This window comes from Andrena cerasifolii, chromosome 6 (assembly GCF_050908995.1).
Source record: "Andrena cerasifolii isolate SP2316 chromosome 6, iyAndCera1_principal, whole genome shotgun sequence".
Lineage (NCBI taxonomy): Eukaryota > Metazoa > Arthropoda > Insecta > Hymenoptera > Andrenidae > Andrena > Andrena cerasifolii.
Window position 1 is genome coordinate 1,651,712 of NC_135123.1, and position 22,339 is coordinate 1,674,050.

At 34.1% G+C, this 22,339-nt stretch overlaps 5 protein-coding genes across 5 annotated transcripts in view; 3 read left to right on the forward strand and 2 right to left on the reverse strand.

The window, feature by feature from the left end:
* The window catches only part of Reptor (repressed by TOR), a 38,832-nt gene extending 30,402 nt beyond the window's left edge, over window positions 1–8,430 (forward strand). Inside the window, exon 6 of the mRNA XM_076814077.1 lies at window positions 3,658–8,430. Coding sequence (XP_076670192.1) covers window positions 3,658–3,752 — 95 coding nt within the window. The 3' untranslated portion in view covers window positions 3,753–8,430. The remainder of the gene's footprint in view (window positions 1–3,657) is intronic.
* LOC143369726 (meckelin) overlaps window positions 1–22,339 on the forward strand; it is a 292,527-nt gene that overhangs the window by 130,630 nt on the left and 139,558 nt on the right. The gene's annotated exons all lie outside the window — the stretch shown is intronic.
* Window positions 1–22,339, reverse strand: part of LOC143369795 (uncharacterized) — a 281,266-nt gene that overhangs the window by 110,172 nt on the left and 148,755 nt on the right. The gene's annotated exons all lie outside the window — the stretch shown is intronic.
* On the reverse strand, window positions 9,644–15,522 carry Smd1 (small ribonucleoprotein particle protein SmD1). The gene is made up of 4 exons (XM_076814184.1): window positions 15,354–15,522; window positions 15,101–15,177; window positions 14,800–14,997; window positions 9,644–9,853 (listed from the first exon to the last, which is right to left on the reverse strand). Exons 1-4 carry the CDS (start codon window positions 15,365–15,367, stop codon window positions 9,771–9,773), a joined length of 372 nt encoding a protein of 123 aa, XP_076670299.1. The 5' UTR covers window positions 15,368–15,522; the 3' UTR covers window positions 9,644–9,770.
* Beg (malonyl-CoA-acyl carrier protein transacylase beg) lies at window positions 19,861–21,716 on the forward strand. The gene is made up of 2 exons (XM_076814114.1): window positions 19,861–21,120; window positions 21,217–21,716. The coding sequence occupies exons 1-2, from the start codon at window positions 20,318–20,320 to the stop codon at window positions 21,656–21,658; spliced, it is 1,245 nt and encodes a 414-aa protein (XP_076670229.1). The 5' UTR covers window positions 19,861–20,317; the 3' UTR covers window positions 21,659–21,716.

Consider the following 22,339-nt stretch of genomic DNA (forward strand, 5'->3'; position numbering starts at 1 on the left):
ACGATGCGCCATTATTGTGGCTTTTACACGCAGGTGGCGAAAAAATTTTATGTACAGGGGTATAGCGCCGCGGTCAACCGTGTCGTAGCTAAAATTTTTTAAATTAAGACGGGTACGAAACCAGTCGACAGTGTTTTCAAACCTTATTACAGTAATCTAGGGTGCGAGTAGTAAACCGATCATAAAAGCGGAGCACGCGCCTCGATTACCTGGGTCGGGATATTCCCACTAGCTCTTTGCGACGTTAATTTGAAAGAGACCATCCTAAAATGCTCGAAGCTCGGGCATCACTGTTGTCCAGCGGTCGCTGGCAGCTCTTCGAACGCGGGAAGGCGCTGAGGCGCTGTTGCCATTTTGCTTGTTAGCGCGCGCGTAGGTTGCAGTTTTAACGGATGACCCTGTATATGGTTGGGTTCCTTGTGGGGTCCCAGTGCAGAGCAGGTACCGTAATATAATTCGCTGGGGTCATGCAATTTCCAAAACATTTGCTACTGCCGCCATTTCGTATGACTTGACGATTCGATTTTACTGATAATAAAACATTTATTGCTAATATGAAAATATGTAATAAATATGCTTAGCAGAAAGTTGCATAACTAATAAATCTGTACACGTAACACGTCATACGAAATGCCGGCAGTAGCAAATGTTTTGGAAATTATATGACCCCACCGAATTATATTACGGGACCTGATATATCCACAAGGAACCCAGCCATACATACTTACGCTACGCGCCTACGAGCGCGCACCTACACTACTGCAGTTCTCTTCACTGATTCTACACTTAGCAACGGGACAGTTCGACGCACGGCAGGTTGCTCGCCGCTAGGTGTTGAAAGAGGCTCCCTGTGCAGCTCTGGAGTAGGTATTTCCCGATGATCCGAGCCCAGAACCTCTTCAATAATCCGATGAACACTATATTATGTAATTTGGAAGTAACAGTTTTCCTCCGCAGGAAAAATTAATCCATTTGGGCACCGCATTCTGCCCGGAAATAGGTCCGCAAGGCGGTTAGGCCCATTACGCAGTGTCGACCAGTCGCCGGGAACTTGGTCGACAAGAGACTAGAAACCTTTGTTGTTTGCCGCGACCAAGTGCGTAAGAACTCTTATATTTAATAGATACCGTGTATCTCGTGGTCGTCGGCAACTTTTCGACAGTGCGTAACGGGGCTTAAACCTCTCAAAAGTTGGCGGCTCCCCTACTGGAGAACCGCTAAACCGATCTGACCCCACCCAACTACCAATTTGGGTGTGTTTGCTCACGCCGTCCTACATATACTGGAGTACTCTATTAGAATATTGATAATTTGGTGAGCGGGAGCACGGGGGGGTTTGTTTATATGACAAGATCTGTGCCTTAGCTCAAATCAATTGTTGGTTATTATTTTGCGCATTTGTAGGGGAGACCGGGTGTGGTTGTCATACGGGTAGGTTGTCACAACCGCTATATCAAAGAAACTATGTATAAACAATAGGAATATACTAACAATCCATGGCGATGCGTAAACATATCGCCGGCTCCTCCCCCATGACACAAGTCGTTGTGGAGTCGCACGGAGATACAATGTGTCATTGTTTGTTTTCGTGCGCTCGAACTAAATTACGCCGGTTGTTTCTTAGTATTGACTATAACGTTGTTGCATTATTCTCGTAGTTTAGAGTTTTTTCTAACTTAATCTAATGATTCTTTTGCATTTTTAAACTTTTTAATACATGAATAGAGAGGTGAAATTGTTTGACGGTTTGGGGCAAGTTGTGACAGAACATTTGGGATTAGGTATTTGCCACATGTGACAACTAATCCCGGTGTAACTTGCTGTATCTATCATGTGATATTATTTTCTTGTTTGTTTGGCAACAGTTCTCAATAATAATGCCGCAAACTTATAAGAAGAAGACGTCCAGAGGTGAGGTGCCCCCGGAATTAATGTTACGTGCGGCAAGAGAGGTTATAAAGGGCAATTACACAATAACAGGGATTGCAAAGGATTATAATATAAATTACCGCACTCTAGCGCGATATTGTGAGAAATACAATAAAAAATTATATTACTTTCTTAATTGAATCGACTTTTTATTCATAAACTTAGCTATCCAGATACTGTGACAACCAACCCGACCTCGGGGTATGTTGGCACAAAATAGTTCCTGCAAATAATGTGAATTAGCTCCTAATCTGGTCGACAAAATCCACAGGACCAATTTTGGTAATTATTGAGCAACTTTTTCCTATACATGTTACCGCCGCACGACCTTCGTTTTCGAGATATTTGTGAAAAACTTCTGTTGATTTATTCCGACGCAACTTTCCAACTTGTCCCGGGTATTAGTGTTGTTTGGGGCTAGATTAGTGCGTGTGGGAGGGGGGGCGTAAAGCATGATAGAGAACTGATGTGAGTTTAGAGATTTTAACCAGAAACTTGCGGATGCCCGTCAACACCTCGACTCATATCGGTTCGCTGTCATGCTTTACGTGCCCGCTCGCGGGCGCGCGCCACCCGCCCTAGTCTAGCCCCAACCAATACTAATACCCGGGACAAGTTGGAAAGTGGAATGCGTTGCGTCGGAATAAGTCAAAAGAAGTTTTTCGCAAATATCTCGGAAACAAAGATCAGCTTCGTCATTTGTTTGGTCCCATGCTGGCTCATATGCTGCCACGGACGCGTACTGTAGGTAGGTATACGGCAGAATACATTCTGTAGTAGCAGCAGTTTTTCGCGAATATCTCGGAAACGAAGGTCGAGCGGTGGTAACATGTATAGGAAAAAGTTGTTCAGAATCGTGTCCCCGACATCATATCCAAAAATCATTGAAATCGGTGAGAATGGAAAACTTCTAAATAATTACCCTATGTTTTTTATAAAGCCGGACGCACGTAGTTTATATTAATCTAAATTTGAATGAACTTTACTGCAGCCATAACCCACAAAAAAATCAAAATAAGAAAATGATACAACCATACCCGGTCTCCCCTATTTGTAACCTAAGTTTAAGTAAAAAAATTTATGAATCTCTAGGAAACTAAAGCCGAACGGCGTAATATGTATGTATAGGAAAAAGTTATTCAGAACCATGCCCCCGACAAAATATTTCACAGTCATCGAAATCGTCGAGGTGTACCCTTTTATGTGTAATTACCAAAAATTGATAGTAAATAATTTTGAGAAACTTTCTTCGAAATTTTTTTTCGTGTCTGGGCATTAAAGGGTTAACGACGTCGACCACAGAATTTCAAGACGTCTTATAGACGTCAGGTAAAGTCCTAAAGGCGTCTTAGCGACGTTCATATTCACAGAACAGTTCATAAGACGTCTATGAGACGTCTTAAAAACTTCCTAATGAGGTCGTAAGATGTTCAGACCAGAAACAGACGTAAAATGGGCGTCTTTAATTGTAAGACGACGTGTGGTAATTGAGAGATACATATGTTTCTAAATATTTTTCCTCCAAAATACATTTTTTACTATCTCTCTAGACGAAGTTATTTAAAAAAAATTGAATTTGTCTGGTGTAACGGAAATAATTAAGGCGATCAAATTCCGTTATCCATTATATACTGCAAAACCCAATTATTGGACAATATCATCAAATTTATTTTTTTGTAAAAAATTCATAAACATGTATTATATTGTTTGGGGTATTTTTTGTTACAGAAGTACGAATAGCAAATCATTCGACCGAATTTGTCAACAAAGTATTGGATAAAGTTCGTGCCGGTGTTCCTGATGGCGGCATTGATGACTTCTAATATACCAATATTGTTTGCTAGAAACGTGCATTCTTATATGCGCATACAAAAGTGCGAGAAAGACGCGATACGTTCACACGTTATTAATAATTCATCGTAAATTACAAATGAAATACATTGAACAATGATCGGGAACTAAAAAGGGAAAACAAAAATACCAAGAATTTGAATCTAATAAATAAGGAGAAGTTACAATAGTAGGGTCACCGTTTTCAAACAATTTTTTTTTAATGAATCTACATCAAATTCATTTAAATTTCAAATTACGATTTTGGCAAAATGATGGGGCATCTTGATTGCTTAAAATTAACGGGTGTATACCCATAATGTGAATTGATATATAGAATCATGAATCCGAGCCTAATATATATTTTTCACATTAGAAATTTTACAAGGCGTGACATATCCTTCATTTACAATTTGTCTTTTTTTACATACTAGTATTTTAACGATTATTGTGATTTGTCATCATGATAATAGGTTCGTAAACATTGCTACGCATTGTTTACTTATAAAAGCATTAGTTTACTAGAACACGCATCAGAGGGGGTGCCAAAAATATAATAGATGCATAATTTATATTATAATAAATTATAGAAATTACGTTCTGTTGTGATCCCTAGAAGAAAGTTGACAATTTAAAGGATCCCGTAAAAATGTAAAATGTATAAATATTTCCTATTATAGGATTTCGTATGTTTATGAGTACATCGGTTTTTTTATTTTAGAAAACATAGTCGATTGACATTCGGAAAAAAGACAACTTTTACAAATGAATTTTGTAGCAAATTTGAAATATTTTACAATACTGACCAAAATTAGAACAGATAATTGATAATAAATGAGTACGCGATTTCCTATGGCATTTTCTCGAATTGGAAGTTAATGGTCTTATTATAAAATTATAATAGAAGATTGTAACCTTTTAATGAATTATATTTTTTCATTAAGTAAGTACGTCGGGAAATAATGCGCATTCGCACAAACATTCGAATATGTGTCAGCTTATTTTCATTCTAGATCCACTAGAAATTTTTTTGTTGAAATCAGTAAACTCACTTCTGTAACTTCGCCTTATAATTACACTTGAATTAATTAAAGCAATTAAGATAGAAAGCGCAGCTGTTATCAGTACTTTGTTACATAAATTAACGTTTATAATACTATTATAGTTAACATTAACTCTTCGTACTAATGAACACAAACTAGGCTTGCATTTTCTGGCAAGCAATATTATTTTATTCAGTACCGATTTAAAAATTATTAGCTTTTCTATACAAAGTCGTTTGCTTTGTAGACAACTGGTTCCCGATCCCATATGTGGCAAGTAATTCTATTGATTTAATTCATACAGCAAATTCATAACGAAAGTCGCCATTCATGTCACTGAGAGATTCTTCATACATTGCTTAAAATTGAATATCAAATAATTCATTATCGACTCTCTCTCGCTTTGGCGCTGCATTCCTATTACCCGTTTCTCTGCCCCTTTTCATTATCTTGTATATACCTTTTATATACGTGTGCATGTGTATGTCGTGTACGTGTGTGTATATGTACATATAAGGTAAAAAAGAATAATGCGCTGATTTCAAAATATTATTTCACATATTAATATGCATAAAATGAAATGCAAAATTTGGACCGTATTAATGTACAAGCATTATTAAACTGCATTTTAATAACAGCACTCGCAACGAGAATTACAACGTCTGAGTAGGTATATAATGTATATAAATTGCTAAAGGTCAAAATATGTAATTTCCTAATTACTATTTATGCGTGTATTTTCATAGAAATTTTTTTTTCATCGAATTATAATTAAATAATGTTATGAATCTTGGTGCATAACTTTTTTCGCCTTGACAAAATGAAACACGCGGGTTACGTTGTATATAAAATCTTTTTGTAAGTCATAGTATTTGTTACGTTCACAGTTAAATTTATAATATTGTTATCCTTTTACTTGGACATGCAAAAATACAATTTAAGACAATTCTTTTCCGTAAATAGTGCATCAATATTATTACATTAATTTAACATGAGAGTTTTCTATTTTTTATTTAAAAACAATCAATATAAACTTTTAAATTGCTATTATACAAGATACAATTTAAATAATATAAAAACGGTAGAAAGCAAGACATCTTTGAAAATCCTGCTGTAAGGTCTACTTACTTTAAATTATTTATAAATACTGCTTCAAATTTAGTTGTATATACATAGTTGTTTATGATAAGAGGTTCAAGCACTTTTCTTCCTTGCGTCACCCATAATATACAAAGTTTTATAATGGAAGAAAATTGCTTGTTATTTACAAACTTCTATAATATACATGTATACTGTAAATTCACTACATTATTTAATAGGATTTTCTTGATAGGTTTTGGTAACTTACATATGTGAATATCACATACTGTACAGCACATACTCTACTAATAATAGTATTAATAACTCAAAAACATTGTTTTAACGTTTTTTTATATTTTAATATATACACGTAAAGAATAGAATCACATGGAAGATTGACTGTAGGATCTACATTTCATATCTACAACTATACAAAAGTACGTACAATCTTATCTGTTAATACTGGAAAAGGTAATATCTGTTCCCAAAGAAATAACACAAATTTGTTTTCTTTTAGTATTACTAATCTTTTCTTGTCAGTTTGCCATTGTAATTTATGAAGAATTCGTGCTGAGATTAACAGAATTTTAAAATGAATTCCACCAAAATACATGTTTTTAAAATTTTGTATCACTGAAACGAGATAAATATTTTTTACTAATAACTTTAATTTGATTCGATATTGTCATTATTGAAGTAATTAAAAAGAAGGAAAATTATACTTATATTGTACGTGTAAGAGAGTGTGTGTATTTTCATACCTGAAAATATTTTCATTGGAAGAGTTCCCCCTTAAGAAAGTTCGTAATTTTTGACATCATCAAAATTTAATAAATTAAATGGCATCGAATGCTGCAGCTCACTAAATATTTGACATACATTTAATACTTAAAAATCGTATTTATGAAATAATAGGTTACTAGTACGATATATTGCCTTTGCATCTTTCTATGAAATAAAACAATAAAATAATTAAAATGTTAGAAATACGATACCATTGTAATGTATGAGTCTTAAATTTTATTCCGTTACTAATAGTCACAAATTATATTTTCAATGTTCCCAAAAAGAACAATTGTGATGATATAAACAACGGGTTGAGTTGTTATATAGTTATCTTGGAAATAATAATGTTGCAGTTGAAAATTTACAATTAGTAAGAAAACAAATAATTGTATTGATGGAGTAAATTGTACGATTTTTCAATTACATTAGTACTAAGAATATCTACATCATGTACCTAAATTGTTTAGCCAAACTTTACCAGCGTGGTCTACTAATCATATTTATAGAAAGATATACAAACAAAGAATCGGAAATGTTGCCTTTCCGAGCTCTACAGTTGCTTGTAGAGTAATGTAAAGGAAGTGTTTGGGAAAGTTATCCTTGCGTGTATGAAGAGATGATTCGCTACATTGTATCAGTGATTATTGAACACGTTCAAGAATTCGTGCTGTTTTCTCAATTGTATTATACAGGGTGTCACAAAATTCAGGGACTTCCTGGAACATACAATATCGTGATGCAACAGGACATCGAAAAGTCCTTTAGTGTTTTGTGATCCGAGGCCTCGTTTTTGAGATATTAACAGTTGAATATTAGCGGTGGAACTTCCGGGCCGCGCAGTTTAAAGCCGAAAGCCGGAAGTTCCACCGCTAATATTCAACTGTTAATATGACTTTCCGATGACTTCTTCTATCACGATATTGCATGTTCCGGGAAGTCTCTGAATTTTGAGACACCATGTATATGGTGTATTCCGGATTTCTTTATATGTCAAGCACTTGTTCTGCTCCTCGCATACAGACACCTGGTTCAATCTGCATAGTGTAAACAGGTAAAATGATCTATTCTTCACAACACACATATGAATTGATATAAATATGATTGTGACTGGATAACGTCGGTGTGGAAAAATTTAGGACGATAGAGACGCTAAACTTCTCTACTAGTTTCAGTAGGTCGTTCGTATGTATATGGAGCGCATATCTGTAACATCACTGCTTGAATAACGATCCTTTATCTATGATATTAATTCTACAAAAAGTTGCTGATAAAAACGGTGTTATTACGATTATTATTTTTTGTTGTCAGCACTACTTAATAATCAAGGTTGTCCTTATCATTACTCGATATCTAACTATGAATGTTTATACATATATCTACTGGTACCATGTTCGGGAAATGTCTGTACAAATACTGGACTCTTTCCCTGACCATGGGATTTTAAAAAGCCATAATGCGGAAAGAAATCATTTGTGGACCTGTTTGTACGATATTTTGTATCAATATAATAGGTACAGTTTGATCAAACAATTTGTGAACATTCTGTATAAAGAAGTTTATGGTGAATAGAAATGCGTTCATGCGAATATCTTGGACTAATGTCATCTACCTCAATACGAAACATTATACCTAAGCATAATATTGAAACAGTATGACATTTATTTTATTATATCAAATATATCTGATATTAGAATAAATTGTATAATTGAAATAAGTTATGTCTTCTTTGAATAAAACATAATATAGAACGAACGGAAAGAAATTGAATCAACAACTTATTAGTCCAAATATCACCAGATTGAATGTAGAAATTATAAGAAAAAATAATAGTGAAATGTAATGTATAGTTAGATATATAGGTTCGAGGTTTAAGATTTAAATGCAGATAAAGAGACGTGGATTGTCAAAAAATTCGAAAGATTAAAATAGCACCGGGATTTGAACTAGTGAGCAAAACGCGCAGTGTACTACCAACCAAGTGTAGGTACATAGGTACATACGATGCGATATAAGTGACAAAATCTTTCCATATATGTACATTTTGCTTTGTGGATACTAAGTAGCAACAAATTGTTTGTGTAAACATGTCTGAGAGTAATGCCCGCAAGTTCAGATTGTTTGCCACTGTGGGCCTCGGCAAGTGAATTCTCTCATAGCGTAAACATCCGATAATATTCTCTCAGAGAGAAAGGTTTTATTTCCAAACATACTGGATATTTTTGGCGAGAGTAGAATTCAAGCAGGTGGACATAGTGTTCGGTTCCGAATTCACGTGCACGCCCACAGTTCCCTTGACAGCATCTTTCCCCATTTGTAGAAAATCTTCATGGTTTTTAAGGAAGCACGTAGCAGGAATAAACTCATCAAACTAACATTTATAACATCAGTCAACATCTTTCAAACCCACGTCAGCTCTTTTTAAAAGAGAGAACTTCCATCAATCAGACAATGACTGATGAATTACAAGATCACATCTTAATATCCGGTGTCTTGTCCAAATTTTGTTTTCTTTCTTTAACAGAAGTAAAACTATACATGCAGCAGCCTAATATCTAGTTTGTTGGATCGACATTTTACTAGGTATTCTACGTATTAAATATTTATTGTGAACTGTCAGGAACAACACTGCAGTGAGTGCAGTGTTGACCCACGTAACATGTTTTTCGGAAGACTGACAAAGGGGATGGCACACCCTCTGCCATCGCTTTTGGAATGACCTTGGGTGGACATTGTAGTACACACCTAGTGTTACAAAACCCTAAAGGGGTTTGTCAAAATGGGCCTTCGTTTTCGAGAAATTTGGGTTCAAAGTTTTGCGCGGTAACGCAACTACCCCATTCACTTTCATTATTCCAATTCGGAGGTAAATGAGCCAAAAACATAACCGTGGGAAATTTCTAGAACACCTGTCTTCCTCCGTAACTGTCATTGAGAACCTTAAAACATTAATAATAATAGAAAGCTTCAACACCACATTAGAAAAGCAATGCAATTTATTGAATTATGTTAATGGTATGTAATAATACATTACACACGTACAAATCTTTTCTTTTAATGTGCAAAAGTTGAATTAGATTGTCTTAATTAGAACACAAGATGCGACTATCGTCTACCCCTTCCTCTACCTCGTCCACCACGGCCACCTCTTGTACCACGTCCACCTCGTCCTCGACCACGTGCTGCTCCTAAAAGTTAAGTTTAATGTATAAGTGCATATGTATTTATTGCGAAATCAAACACTATCAACCATGGAAGATGGGTGCTCACATATGTACATCCATACATGATATATTAAATGACTAATAAATGTGAAATTAAGATCACCAATTAAAATTTACGGCAAAATTGTTTTAACAGATTTTGATGAAAATCCATATAGGACTAAATGTGGCTATGTATATACAGTGTTTCACTCAAGTTTATCATTTGAAATGTTTCACATACTTCTACTATTAAAAGAAATGTTTTTTACAGTAGTTATATTGCTTTATGCTTTGCTCTTTTTCACGTATTATGGTATAATTTTTTAAATAGTGCCTAATAATGTCTTCAAAGACAAGTTCAGTACTCAAGAAGTAAAAAATTAATCATAGTCAATAAAGATTGTACATAAATGAAATTGTCCACATGAATTTCGAAGTTTGCTGTTCTTTTTCTTTTTCATATACAACAGGTACGTAAAAGAAAATCATTTAAAGTTTTTCCTTTTCAATGTATGTACTTGATATAATTTAGAAAACTTCTGTGACATATTGATAAATATTTGTATTAATATATTCGTAAAATCTGACTCAAATAAAAAATCATATGGATAATTTCGTTTATATAAGACCTTGATTATCTCTTGCAGTTATACATCATTGTATACGCTTAACTGAACTCTTCGAATGGCATTGGCCAGTTTTCATATTAATATGGAAAGCATCTTTGCTTTGAAAACAAATTGCGGTCGTAGATTACTTTGTGCATACTTTTATGATAATTCTATTTTCCATATTTTCTATTTAGACCTCCATGAGAGTATTATCTATCAGTAAAATGACAAAGTTTACTTGGTGAAAAAACATCTAGACTTGACATCAATTAGACCTTCTTTAATTGTACATAAACTGATCTATGGAATTTAAAAGTGATTTGAAATATATATACTTAAAAATAGACCACATGTGGTCATATAAAACCTAATCCATCTATAGGCAATATTCTCGTAAAGATCTAATAGAAAATACAGAAGCTTAAATTTTCAGTAATATCAGCATGGATTCAAAGCTTGAAGACAAGCTGAGCAAACCTTTCCTAGCAGAAGGAACCATGCAAACAGGCTTGCTCGATTTAAAACAATGTTTTGCAATTTACTTTGCCACTCAAAGTATTTAAAGCCGCCACCAAATACAACGAACATTATTATATCATACATATTATGTAAAAGAAACTAAGGCGGCCTTCATTTTTCCTTGGCATTGATACATAAAATGAGAATAATTTTATCATGCAATGTTTGAAATGAAATTTTGTAACTTTTATAGGAAACATTTGCTTAAATACTAAAATAGGACACAAATTTCAAACAATAAATTTAGATGAGATACCCTATATAAATTTTCTTATACATTTAACATTCAAAATATGTATACCTAAATACTAAAGTAGGTTAACAGTTATACGATATAATCAAAAATACATAAAATAAGCAAAAACAATTCTTGTATACAGGGTATTCATTGCAACAGTATCCACAATTTTTTAATTATATTATGACAAGTTAAAGGTGCACGTGAATTTCGTCAACTTTTAGCCACTAATAAATTACAGTATTTAAAATTTTCAAAACATCTTTTCATTACAAAAGCAAAGTGATCCAAAATTATAAAAATGGAACCATATCATTTATACCATCCACTGTTCTATAGGAGATGAAACCAAATTTAACGATAATGGCTAATACCACTTTTATTGATAGTTGCAGCAAAAGGACGTTAAACATATAATAGTGTAGGTTAATTAAGTAATAGTTTGTCCATTAGACTACAGAATATACGGATGATAAAAGTAAAAATAGACAAATGACTGAATAGAACGGTAAATTGAATTGAGCGTACCAATGCAATCTCAATTTAGTGTGTATAATTACATGTGTGCAGTAATTTTTATTTATATACTTAAGGTCTGGGCACACATATCAGTTCTGTGACCGTTCAGTACCGTAAACTGGGGGGGGGGGGGGCATTGACAGTATGGGGTAATATTGGCATCTACTTAACATGTATTAAAAAGGAAAAGGAATTTTTTTTTATACATTTTGACACTTGTATTACCATCACAAACGACGCAATGTTATAATAGGATACATAAACCAAATTTAAAAATGTTAATTAAAATAATAAAAAAAATAGAAATAAAGCACATTGAACATAAAAGGAATCAAATTTAAGTGTTAATGTAAGTTCAGATGCGGTAAAACTTTAACTTTTTAGTGCTATTTATATATGATGTGCCAATGTGACCCGGTTACGGGTAATGTTTGTGATTTTTTTTTGAAAAAGCGGAAGCGTATATACTTACAGAACTTCTTGCGCTTAAAAGAGCAACACTTAAAGAACATTTGGTAATTTTTTCGTAGAAAAATATTTACGTTTATAATAAAGTAACAACCAACACCCAAGAAGCATTTTTAAAAATTTGGTTTTGCGGTGATCACTGCCATTCGGAACCAGATTATCTAAACTCAAAAAAAACAAAAAAGATTTCGTTAGTACATTAATGTATGACGGAGAGAATTTTTCAAAATATTAATTTAAAACAAAATGGCGGCTATTTAAAGTTGAAATTGTGATGTTTTTCGCGTGATTTTTGCACGAAAAAATCATGATTTCAACTTTAAATAGCCGCAATTTTGTTTTAAATTAATATTTCGAAAAATTCTTTCCGTCAATCGGAGGATACATTAATATACTAACGAAATCTTTTTTGTTTTTGATTTTAGATAATCTGGTTCCGAATGGCAGTGCTCACCGCAAAACCAAATTTTTAAAGTGCTTCTTGGATGTCGGTTGTTGCTTTATTATAAACGTAAGTATTTTTGTATGAAAAAATTACCAAATGTTTTTTAAATGTTGCTCCATTAAGCGCAAACAGTTTTGTAAAAATATACGTCTCCACTTCTTCAAAAAAAATTCACAAATATTCGCCTCTTTTCGGCCGCCTGACTAGGTATAACCCTTTACGTAGTTATATATATCTACATACAGAGAATACCATTATAATGAACACTGTACATTAGGTCGTCCCGAAGAAAATGAAAATGATTGTAGCGTTAGGCCTTTGTGCGGGAAAGTTGTGTCTTGGGATCAATCACAACTGTGCGAAATTTCAGCCCTGTCAGTTAATATCTTCTGTTCCGGCAAGAGCCTTGAAATTTCGAAATTTGAGTAAAAAGTATAAGAATCAGAGAACTTTCATTAACTGCTTGAAACAGTTATTCCTGGAAGAGTTTCAATCTCTGGTTAAAAAAACAAAAATTCATATAAAAAGAAGAACAGGCTACTGAAATCGCCAACAAATTGTTCAAAGACATGCCTGATATCAGTGTCATTTTATTAATGGAACTCCTTAGTAACATCTTACCAAATTTCTTTTAGCAACAATATCTGTACATTACCAATGCTATATTATTTTCTAGTTAGGAAGAGAAATGTTACAGAAAAACAATGTGTAATACTATATTGATGACAGCCCGTAAGTAATATCAATGGAAACTAATACTGCCATCCTTAGTTAAAATGTCCTATCTAGAATTTTTCCATTTGTCAAGAAATTTTGAAATATTTGAAATTCTACAATAGGGCGAAGAGGAAAATTTAAATTTGAATTTTCAGTTGGCTTAGGCGCAGGATAGTTGTCTTTTGATTAACTAAACACAACTGCAAAAAAATTTGGGTAATTATTTAGAAGTTTTCCATCCTTACCGATTTCAATGATTTTTTGGATATGTTATCAAGATCAAGATTCTGAACAACTTTTTCCTATACATGTTACCGCCGCACGACCTTCGTTTTCGAGATATTTGCGAAAAAGTTCTGTTGATTTATTCCGACGCAGCGCATTACACTTTCCAACTTGTCCCAGGTATTAGTATTGGTTGGGGCTAGATTAGTGCGGGGGGCACGTAAAGCATGATAGCGAACTGAGGTGAGTTTAGAGATTTGAACCAGAAATTTGCGGATGCCCGTCAACACCTCGACTCATATCGGTTCGCTGTCATACTTTACGCGCCCGCTCGCGGGCGCGCGCCACCCGCCCTAGTCTAGCCCCAACCAATACTAATACCCGGGACAAGTTGGAAAGTGGAATGGGTTGCGTCGGAATAAGTCAAAACAAGTTTTTCGCAAATATCTCGGAAAGAAGGTCAGCTTCGTCATTTGTTTGGTCCCATGCTGGCGCATATGCTGCCACGGACGCGTACTCTAGGTAGGTATACGGCAGAATACATTGTGTAGTAGCAGCAGTTTTTCGCGAATATCTCGGAAACATAGGTCGAGCACAAAGGTACCATTGTAACATGTATAGGGAAAAGTTGTTGAGAATCGTGTCCCCGACAACATATCCAAAAATCATTGAAATCGGTGAGGATAGAAAACTTCTAAATAATTACGGAAAAACGAACCTACAGACATGAATATTTTTCCAATTTTTTTTTACAGTTGTGTTTGGTTAATCAAAAGACATCTATCCTGCACCCAGGCCAACTGAAAATTCAAATTTAAATTTTCGCCTATACTACATCGCTCCGCCCTATTCTACAAGGCCCTTAGCTTTTAAGTTAGAAAACCCTACTTGCTTCGTAGAGATCTAGGGACAGTTAATTTATTTATTGTTTTACAAGCACGGCACAAAGAAAATGATGAAACTTCAGTTTTCTCGGATGTTATGAAATGCTAGATAGGACATTTTAATTAAGCAGAGCAGAATATTGGTGAAACTCAAGCAATGAAATGTGTCATTTTACTACATTTAAAAAAAACACGTTCTTTACGTTTTTACTTCAAACTTCACACAAATAAAACATCAACATTTAAGTTATTAGATCTCAGTAATTTCCAATTTACGCTCATAAATAAATAAATTTACAAACCTCGTGCAGCTTCCTTTTTTTTAGCTTTTGCCTTTGGTGTATCGTCTATGAGTAACGTTTCAAGTGGTAACGAATCTGGCAATATATAATATCTGATATTGTTGCCTCGTAAACTTAAAGTATCTAATTGTACAGGGTCTCTATTCTTTATTGTCATTTTGACCGTTTTTAAGTGTGTGTTCATTGCTACATCCACTCCTGAAATCAGATAATACATGAATTTAATTAAAAAATGTGAGAATTCTTCGATCAACAAGTATCATTAACATGAGTGTATAAAATATAGGTTACGTTGACATACCGGTAATAGTACCGTGCACTTGTGTGCCGTTCTTCAATTCTATCGTAACAGTCTCATGACTGAGTTTCATCAAAAATCTGAAAACATACTATTGTATTAGAAACAAAATTATTTACCATTAAAAAATAAATAAATCGTTGACAAATGTGAGGTAATATCTTAGAACTGTTAGTTTTTCAAAATCAATAACCATCAAAAATATAATAAAATCTTACCTACGTGTTTTAATTATTATGATTAATAGATTACAAACCTCACTAGCTTCATGATATTGCTGTTTCTTATATCACACTAAAATCGAAACTTTATTTTGTATCATACCTCTTCTGAATTAATTGCATACAACGCTCACTCAACAACGCTACGCATACATTAGTGTGTTCCAAAACCTTCGTGTTTGTGTTCTCTAAAACACTTTTAAACAGTATAAAGGATAATACATAAATAATATCTGCTCTTATTACTTTTTAAAGAAAGAAACATTAATATTCATGCATTTTGTTATTATTGTTTAATATTATTTTATTTTATTGTGTCAGGCTTATGTCCAGTACAATATTGACGTGACAACACCACTCCTGTCTCTTGAGCACGCTACGACAAACGGCATTCCCATCTATGATACGAGGTTCCGTGGCGCGGACCACAGCGCCACCAAGCGCCTTTAACCGTCATGCGGCCGTGAACCATGGACATAGGAATATAGGCCGGTATTCATAGTCGCTACTTATTCTTAAGCATACGGCATCCTCTACTAAGACGGAGGAATAGTTGCGACTTTTGGCAAAGGGAGTGATGCGTATCAGGGGTGGGCACTTCCCATACATTTCCGTTGTCAAAATCAGCACCCTTTGGCGAATTGTGTCCCTAACTAAATCATGAAAAGCGGCAAAATTGAATCCTAGAATTATGGTATTGGTTACAAGAGAACATATCGAACCCGCACACGCCGATTTTAATGGTAAGATGTTGTTCTCAAAATATTTTTCTGATTAAAATCGGCGTGTGCATGTTCCATATGTTCCCTTGTTAGGCAATTTTGTAATAAATAGGAAATAAATTACTGAAATACAATTTTCATTTTTCTTTTTAGTATTTATTTTATTAAAAATTATTGTTATTAGAGTTACGCGAATTTATTGCTTTACAATATCTCCGCACATACATTGTTACAATTATTTTAATTATATGCTGCATAATTAATTCCTTGTGGCAGTTAAAATCAATGCGAATGTGGTTTGCACATAATATTTTTATCGTTTGTAATATATATTTTGGGCCATCTTTTTTCATAGACTATATAGACCATAATATTATAATTTTGTTGCAAAACTTCCAGAAATTCTGCTTTGCATGATCTTTTCCCAGAGTCATCTGAGATTTCAAATATTTCTGCAATGCAGATTTGGCACGTGTACTTCGAAATATTTTTTTTTATTAAATTTCCAATATTTAGAATTAGATCAGTGCTGATTTTTTGCTGCAAAATATTGTTATCTTCCAGTTCTTGCGTATAAATTTGATTTACTACTACTTCAGTTGCGTTTTTAATCGGTGTTACCAATTCTTGTAACTGCAGCAGTGACGACTCAAATGTTTCATAGCAATTGCTTCGTATCGAATGTCTCCCTGAAATATGTTTGACCATAACTGTTTTATAAGATTGCTGAAATTGCTTGGGTGATAAATAGTTAAATCTGCATCTGTGTTCTCGTATTTGTCCAAAAAATTATCCAACGCATCTTGGTTTAAATTACGCGGCCCATATTGGGCCGTACATTTTAAAATTTTTTGTGACACCAAAATCTACCCTTGCAGAGTCAGTATAACATTTTTTAAGGACGGAGGTACTATCTGTTTTGAAGACCCCTCTTTAACAAAATGCATCTTATGCAACGCTCGCATTTACAGCTTCCAAAATGCAATATGACTTGACTGCTTTGAAACGAGTCCCTTCAAACTCTTTGAAGTGTCGTTACTTTGTATCCGACCTCCATTTAAGCTATCAAATAATGTATCGAAGAATTTACACACGTACATACGTATTTGATGCCGGGGCTGCGTGCGGGGCGGGGGAGCACCTACATCTGCCTGGATTTGATTGGTTGCATTCTACGCATGCTCCGTACCGCTAATTATGAAAAAGTGTTTGCTACAGATTAGTACATACATACGTCTAATTGTAAGTATATACTAACGAAGTGATTATTCACGAATATAAATTGTAAAAATAATGAAAATTGAAGAGAAATATGCATCTATAATTATTAAAATGTATGAGGTGAGTACGCACTGCATACCACACTACGATAGAGACATAGTGTCTCTACACTACGAGAAACGCTTCAAATATGGCTACCATTATCCCTCCTTGTGAAGCGACAAACATTCATCATTACGCCAAAGAGGAGATATAATAAGAGGCGTCACTCCGGGCGGAACCTTTGAAGTCCTTACTTGACCTTGGCATTTAAATTATTGCCGAAGTTTACCGATCATTGCCGAATGGGCATTTAAATTGGTTGTCTAGTGATTTCCCTACTTTATGTCTGTCCTTGTCGAGTGACGCCTCTTATTATATCTCCTCTTTGATTACACATCACTGCGCTTCTGCGAAGTAACAGCCAATAGAAAGGCGTATGTCACCTCGTCGCCCCTCCCGCAAGGATATCACCCCCCGCAACTATTCCTCCGTACCTATATTCCTATGTCCATGGGACGGTGGAATACATAGTTGCGACTTTTGGCACGGAGAGCGGGGAACATGGTCACGTGGTACTCGGGTGCCGCATTGGGTGCGTTCCGATTCATGCATACTGCGCATGAAGTGCAGAGAACAATCGTTCCGTTTTAGGGCGGTATTTACAAACGTTTCTTAAGCAAATGCTTAAGATCATCTTCTAGAAGACGATCCTATTTCACTTACGACATCAGGAATTCATAGACGTTGCTTAAGATGATCTTAAGCATTTGCTTAGAATAATATATGCTTAAAATACTTTTATGAATACCACCCTTAGTTAAGTACTCAATACTATTAAATAATAGAGATAATGAAATCAGCAGCTGTGATTCGTCTGATGAAAGCGAAAATGAAGATGATATTAACTTGCCATTTAGAATCAGAAATATTATACATGTAAATATTATTAATTGTGTACAAAACGCTCGGAGAGATTATGTTTACCTAAAAATTGGCAGACTACATAAAACGTGTCATTCCGGGATATTCGAGAACAATATTCGAAGAACATTACCGGTAGGTAATAAGTATATAATTATACATTTGTATTAAAAAAACATGAGATGAAGTTTCTTCGAAATAATAACGTAGAAAAGTGGCAGTTGTAATCCTTAGAGAATTAATTGTTTTTATTACTTTTCATTAAATTGTATCAGCCGAATTTCTGTATTTCCAATAAAGAAATTCAAATAATCAAAGATTGTAGAAACAAATACGCATGCGCACGCCCGCAGTGACTGCTTCTCCTCTGAAATTCTGCGTTTGCTGCACGCTCGCTGCAGCGGAAGTGGCATCGTATTGGTGGCAAGTGAGAGAAAATCTAGGGAATTGTATGATGCCATCAATTTCATGCGCTCACTGCGCGAATCGGAACGCACCCATTGGTGTTTGGTTCTAGCCTAAATGCGCGAAATTTCAAGATGAGACCTTTAGTTCGTTTACAATTACATATGTACGATAGAATATTTTCAATAAAACAGAGAAACAGAGTGTTTTATTTATAAATCAACATACTGAAATGTTAATGGTTACTGAGATGTCAGATTTAAATGGTTCAAATTTTGAATCTATAGATATGAAAAATGTGTATTGATTTTGTTTGAAATTTATTTTTGCAACCTCGCAGTAAGGTTTGCAATATTATGATTTGACGAGATCTTTAAACAAATAAAACATGGTAATTTAGAAATACATAGAATTACAAGGTTATCTTTTATTTTTCTGAACTTAAGAATGTGATATAACGAATTTTGCAGCAACATATAACTTGCCACCGTGGAAGTAAATATTGGTAAGTTTTATAATGAAACATTAAAAATTTTATTATAAAATGTTAATTTATTAAAAAAGTAATTAAATGTATAAATTTATTTCATTTGCCTCATTTTGATAATACAGTATAATTTTTATGTATGTAATTACAATATTTTTCTTACTGGTGATACGAGAGATTCATAATATTTTTTTCTTTCTTTTGTCTCAAAACGAGACGACTTCCCGAGTGAATTTTACAATTTTTTACAATGCACTGTGGCATATGTATATCTATCTTTTCAAATATATTTATAACACACTGCTTCTCTTGCAAATCACTCTCTACTACTCCACACTCAACTACTCTCTCTACTCCCTTTGTTTTTCACACTGGTTCCAACTGGTTCTGATTCACTCTTACTCCATGAAAATAAGATTGCGCTTGCGCGATCACAAGTAATCGCTAATGCGGCACCAAAATACCACGTGACCATAGTTCCCCGGTCCCAGGAAGCTGCTTCACACCCCTTAACCATTGCTACGTCCCTATATTACTATGACTATGTTCAGCGTATGCCAATAATCGACACTTTTGAATACCTGACGAATATAATATTACGAACAATATTCATAACTACAAACTAATCGCGCTAGGGTCAAAACATCTTCCTTTCGGAAATTTGGCAACGTTGCATGTCACTACGCATAACTCACGGTTCTAGTGACATGCAACGTTGCCAAATATCCGAAGGGAATCCGATTCTGGCGCCTAGTGCATGTACCTACGTATAACCGCTTTGACCGTTTCAAATAGCAAAAATAAAAAATAAAAAATTGCGATCACTCTTGTATGATAACCTTATAGAACGTGCAGTATTGTTATAACTACATTAATGTATAATTATGTATCATCAATGTAGGGTATTAACGAAAAAAATGATAGAAAATAAATGTTGATCAACATACGCAAATATATAAAAATATATTTTAAATGCAGTTACATTAGCTAGATTCGGTACTTTTACATTGTGTTTAGTAAATTAAAATTCTGCATATAATTTGTGCGAACGATTTGAATGTAATATCTCAAAAACCATACCAGCATATATAAATAGATCATAATTTATGATTAGGTTAGGTGTAAGCGAATACTTTTATTTCTCGAGACATTGTTCTGTAAATATTTAATAAATCTTAATAATTAATGCAAAGTAGTTAAAATGTTGCAACGAACATCATTTAACAAAATATTCCCTTGTTTGTGCACAACTGTTCGGTTAGGACATATCTGTCGATTTTCAAGTAGTCAGAGTAAAGATGAAAATAATTCATCCGAATCAGTGAATACAAAAGGAACTTTAAAAGACAATTTTGAGCCTTCATGTAGCACAGAGAAAGTTTCACGTCTTCTTAAAGAATCTGCAATATACAAGGATGCCAATGATAAAAATTGGGCAACAACACCGTATCCTATAGATGCACCAATAAATGAAATAGAAGGAACAAGACCACCTGTTGATCCTGCAAATACCTCTGTGCTATTGTTTCCTGGACAAGGCATTATTAAAGTTGGCATGGTTAAAAAATATATGCATTTCCCTGCTGCTAAAGAACTTTTCGAAATTGCCAATGAAATACTTAATTATGATTTATTAAAAATTTGTCTAAGTGGCCCGCAAGAAAAATTGAACAGAACCGAGTTTAATCAAGCTGCTACTGTGGTTACATCGTTAGCTGCATTGGAGAAATTGCGCGAAGAAAGACCAAAAGTATTTGATACTTGTGTTGCTACAGCAGGCTATAGCGTAGGTGAAATAACTGCCCTGATTCTTTCTGGTGCCATAACATTTGAAGACGGAGTTAGATTAGTCTGTGTTAGAGGAAAAGCTATGCAATATGCTTCAGATAAGATATCCCAGGGAATGATGTCTGTTTTGTGTACACCAGAAACAAAAGTTTCTAAGGCTTGCAACGATGCAGAGAAATGGGCAATGGACATGGGTGTTGAAAATCCAGTATGCAAGTAAAGTATCTTTTGAAAACTTTAAGAGTTAGCAAATAATAAAAAAAATTCTGTATAACTTTATTACAAAATTAGTTAATCATTATCTCGTTTCAGAGTTGCTGTTTTTTTACATACACAAAGAAAAATATTAGCAGGAAACACAGAAGCACTAGAGTATATTCAAAATCATAAGAATGAGCTTCATTTCAGTAATATAAATAGACTTCCTGTATCAGGAGCATTTCATACACCACTGATGGAACCTGCTTTGAACTCAATTCATAAAATATTAAATTCGATAGAAGTAAATGATCCTAGATGCCATGTATATTCTAATTACAAAGCTACACCATATAGCAATCTACGAGTAATGAAGAAATATATACTGAAACAAATTATTTCGCCAGTCAAGTGGGAACAATGTATGCAGAATATATATAGTAGAGCACCAGGAATACAGTTTCCAAAAACATATGACATAGGATCAGAAGGAAGAATGAAGACTATTTTAAAATTAATCAATACAAAAGCAGCAGAATCGTGTATAATAATTTAATTTATTACTAAAAATTCTGTATTATCAAATAGTGAATACACAATTTTTCTTAACTTGTTAGACTTGAGATTATTTACAATCTTACTACATATACGTGAAGGAATTACATTACATTTACATTGCAAGTTACGCAATGTATTGAAATGCAAGATACATTAACAATGTCCATTTCACAGTATGCTTTTTCTTGTTGTGGGTTATACATTTCTTACAATCAATTAAATCAGAAATTTCTTGACAATTTATGATTGGAGTTTTAATTACAAATTGATTAAGGACGCAACATTTGAAAAAATTTGTACATGTTAAAAGGGGCCGTTCTTAAATTACGTAAGGGTAATTTTGGCAAATTCTTACCCCCTCCCCTCCCCCCGTATAAGGATTCGTAAGATTTGATATTCCAACCCCCACCTTACGTAATATTTTTTACATTTAATCTTTTCAGTTATTAAAACTTTTTTAAAGATTTATATAATTCATTTAACTCGGTTTCGGGAAGGTATTTATTGAAAATTAGGTTAAAAATATTACGTAAAACGCTACCTGACTCCCCTCCCTCTTGTAAAAAAATGTAAGAAATTCACGTCCTCCCCCAGAAAGCCTTACGTAATTTAAGGACGACCTCTAACATCACATAGTAATATTTAAAAAAAAAAACAGTTATAGGTACATATACACAAT

Excerpts from the sequence above, each read along its gene's own strand:
- Smd1 (XM_076814184.1), bottom strand. Across the intron at positions 14,998-15,100 it reads AGTGCACGGTACTATTACCG|GAGTGGATGTAGCAATGAAC; the intron begins GTATGTCAACGT and ends ATCTGATTTCAG. Across the intron at positions 9,854-14,799 it reads AAAAAAGGAAGCTGCACGAG|GAGCAGCACGTGGTCGAGGA; the intron begins GTTTGTAAATTT and ends CTTAACTTTTAG.
- Beg (XM_076814114.1), top strand. The coding sequence starts at position 20,318 with ATGTTGCAACGAACATCATTTAACAAAATATTCCCTTGTTTGTGCACA. Across the intron at positions 21,121-21,216 it reads GTTGAAAATCCAGTATGCAA|AGTTGCTGTTTTTTTACATA; the intron begins GTAAAGTATCTT and ends ATCTCGTTTCAG.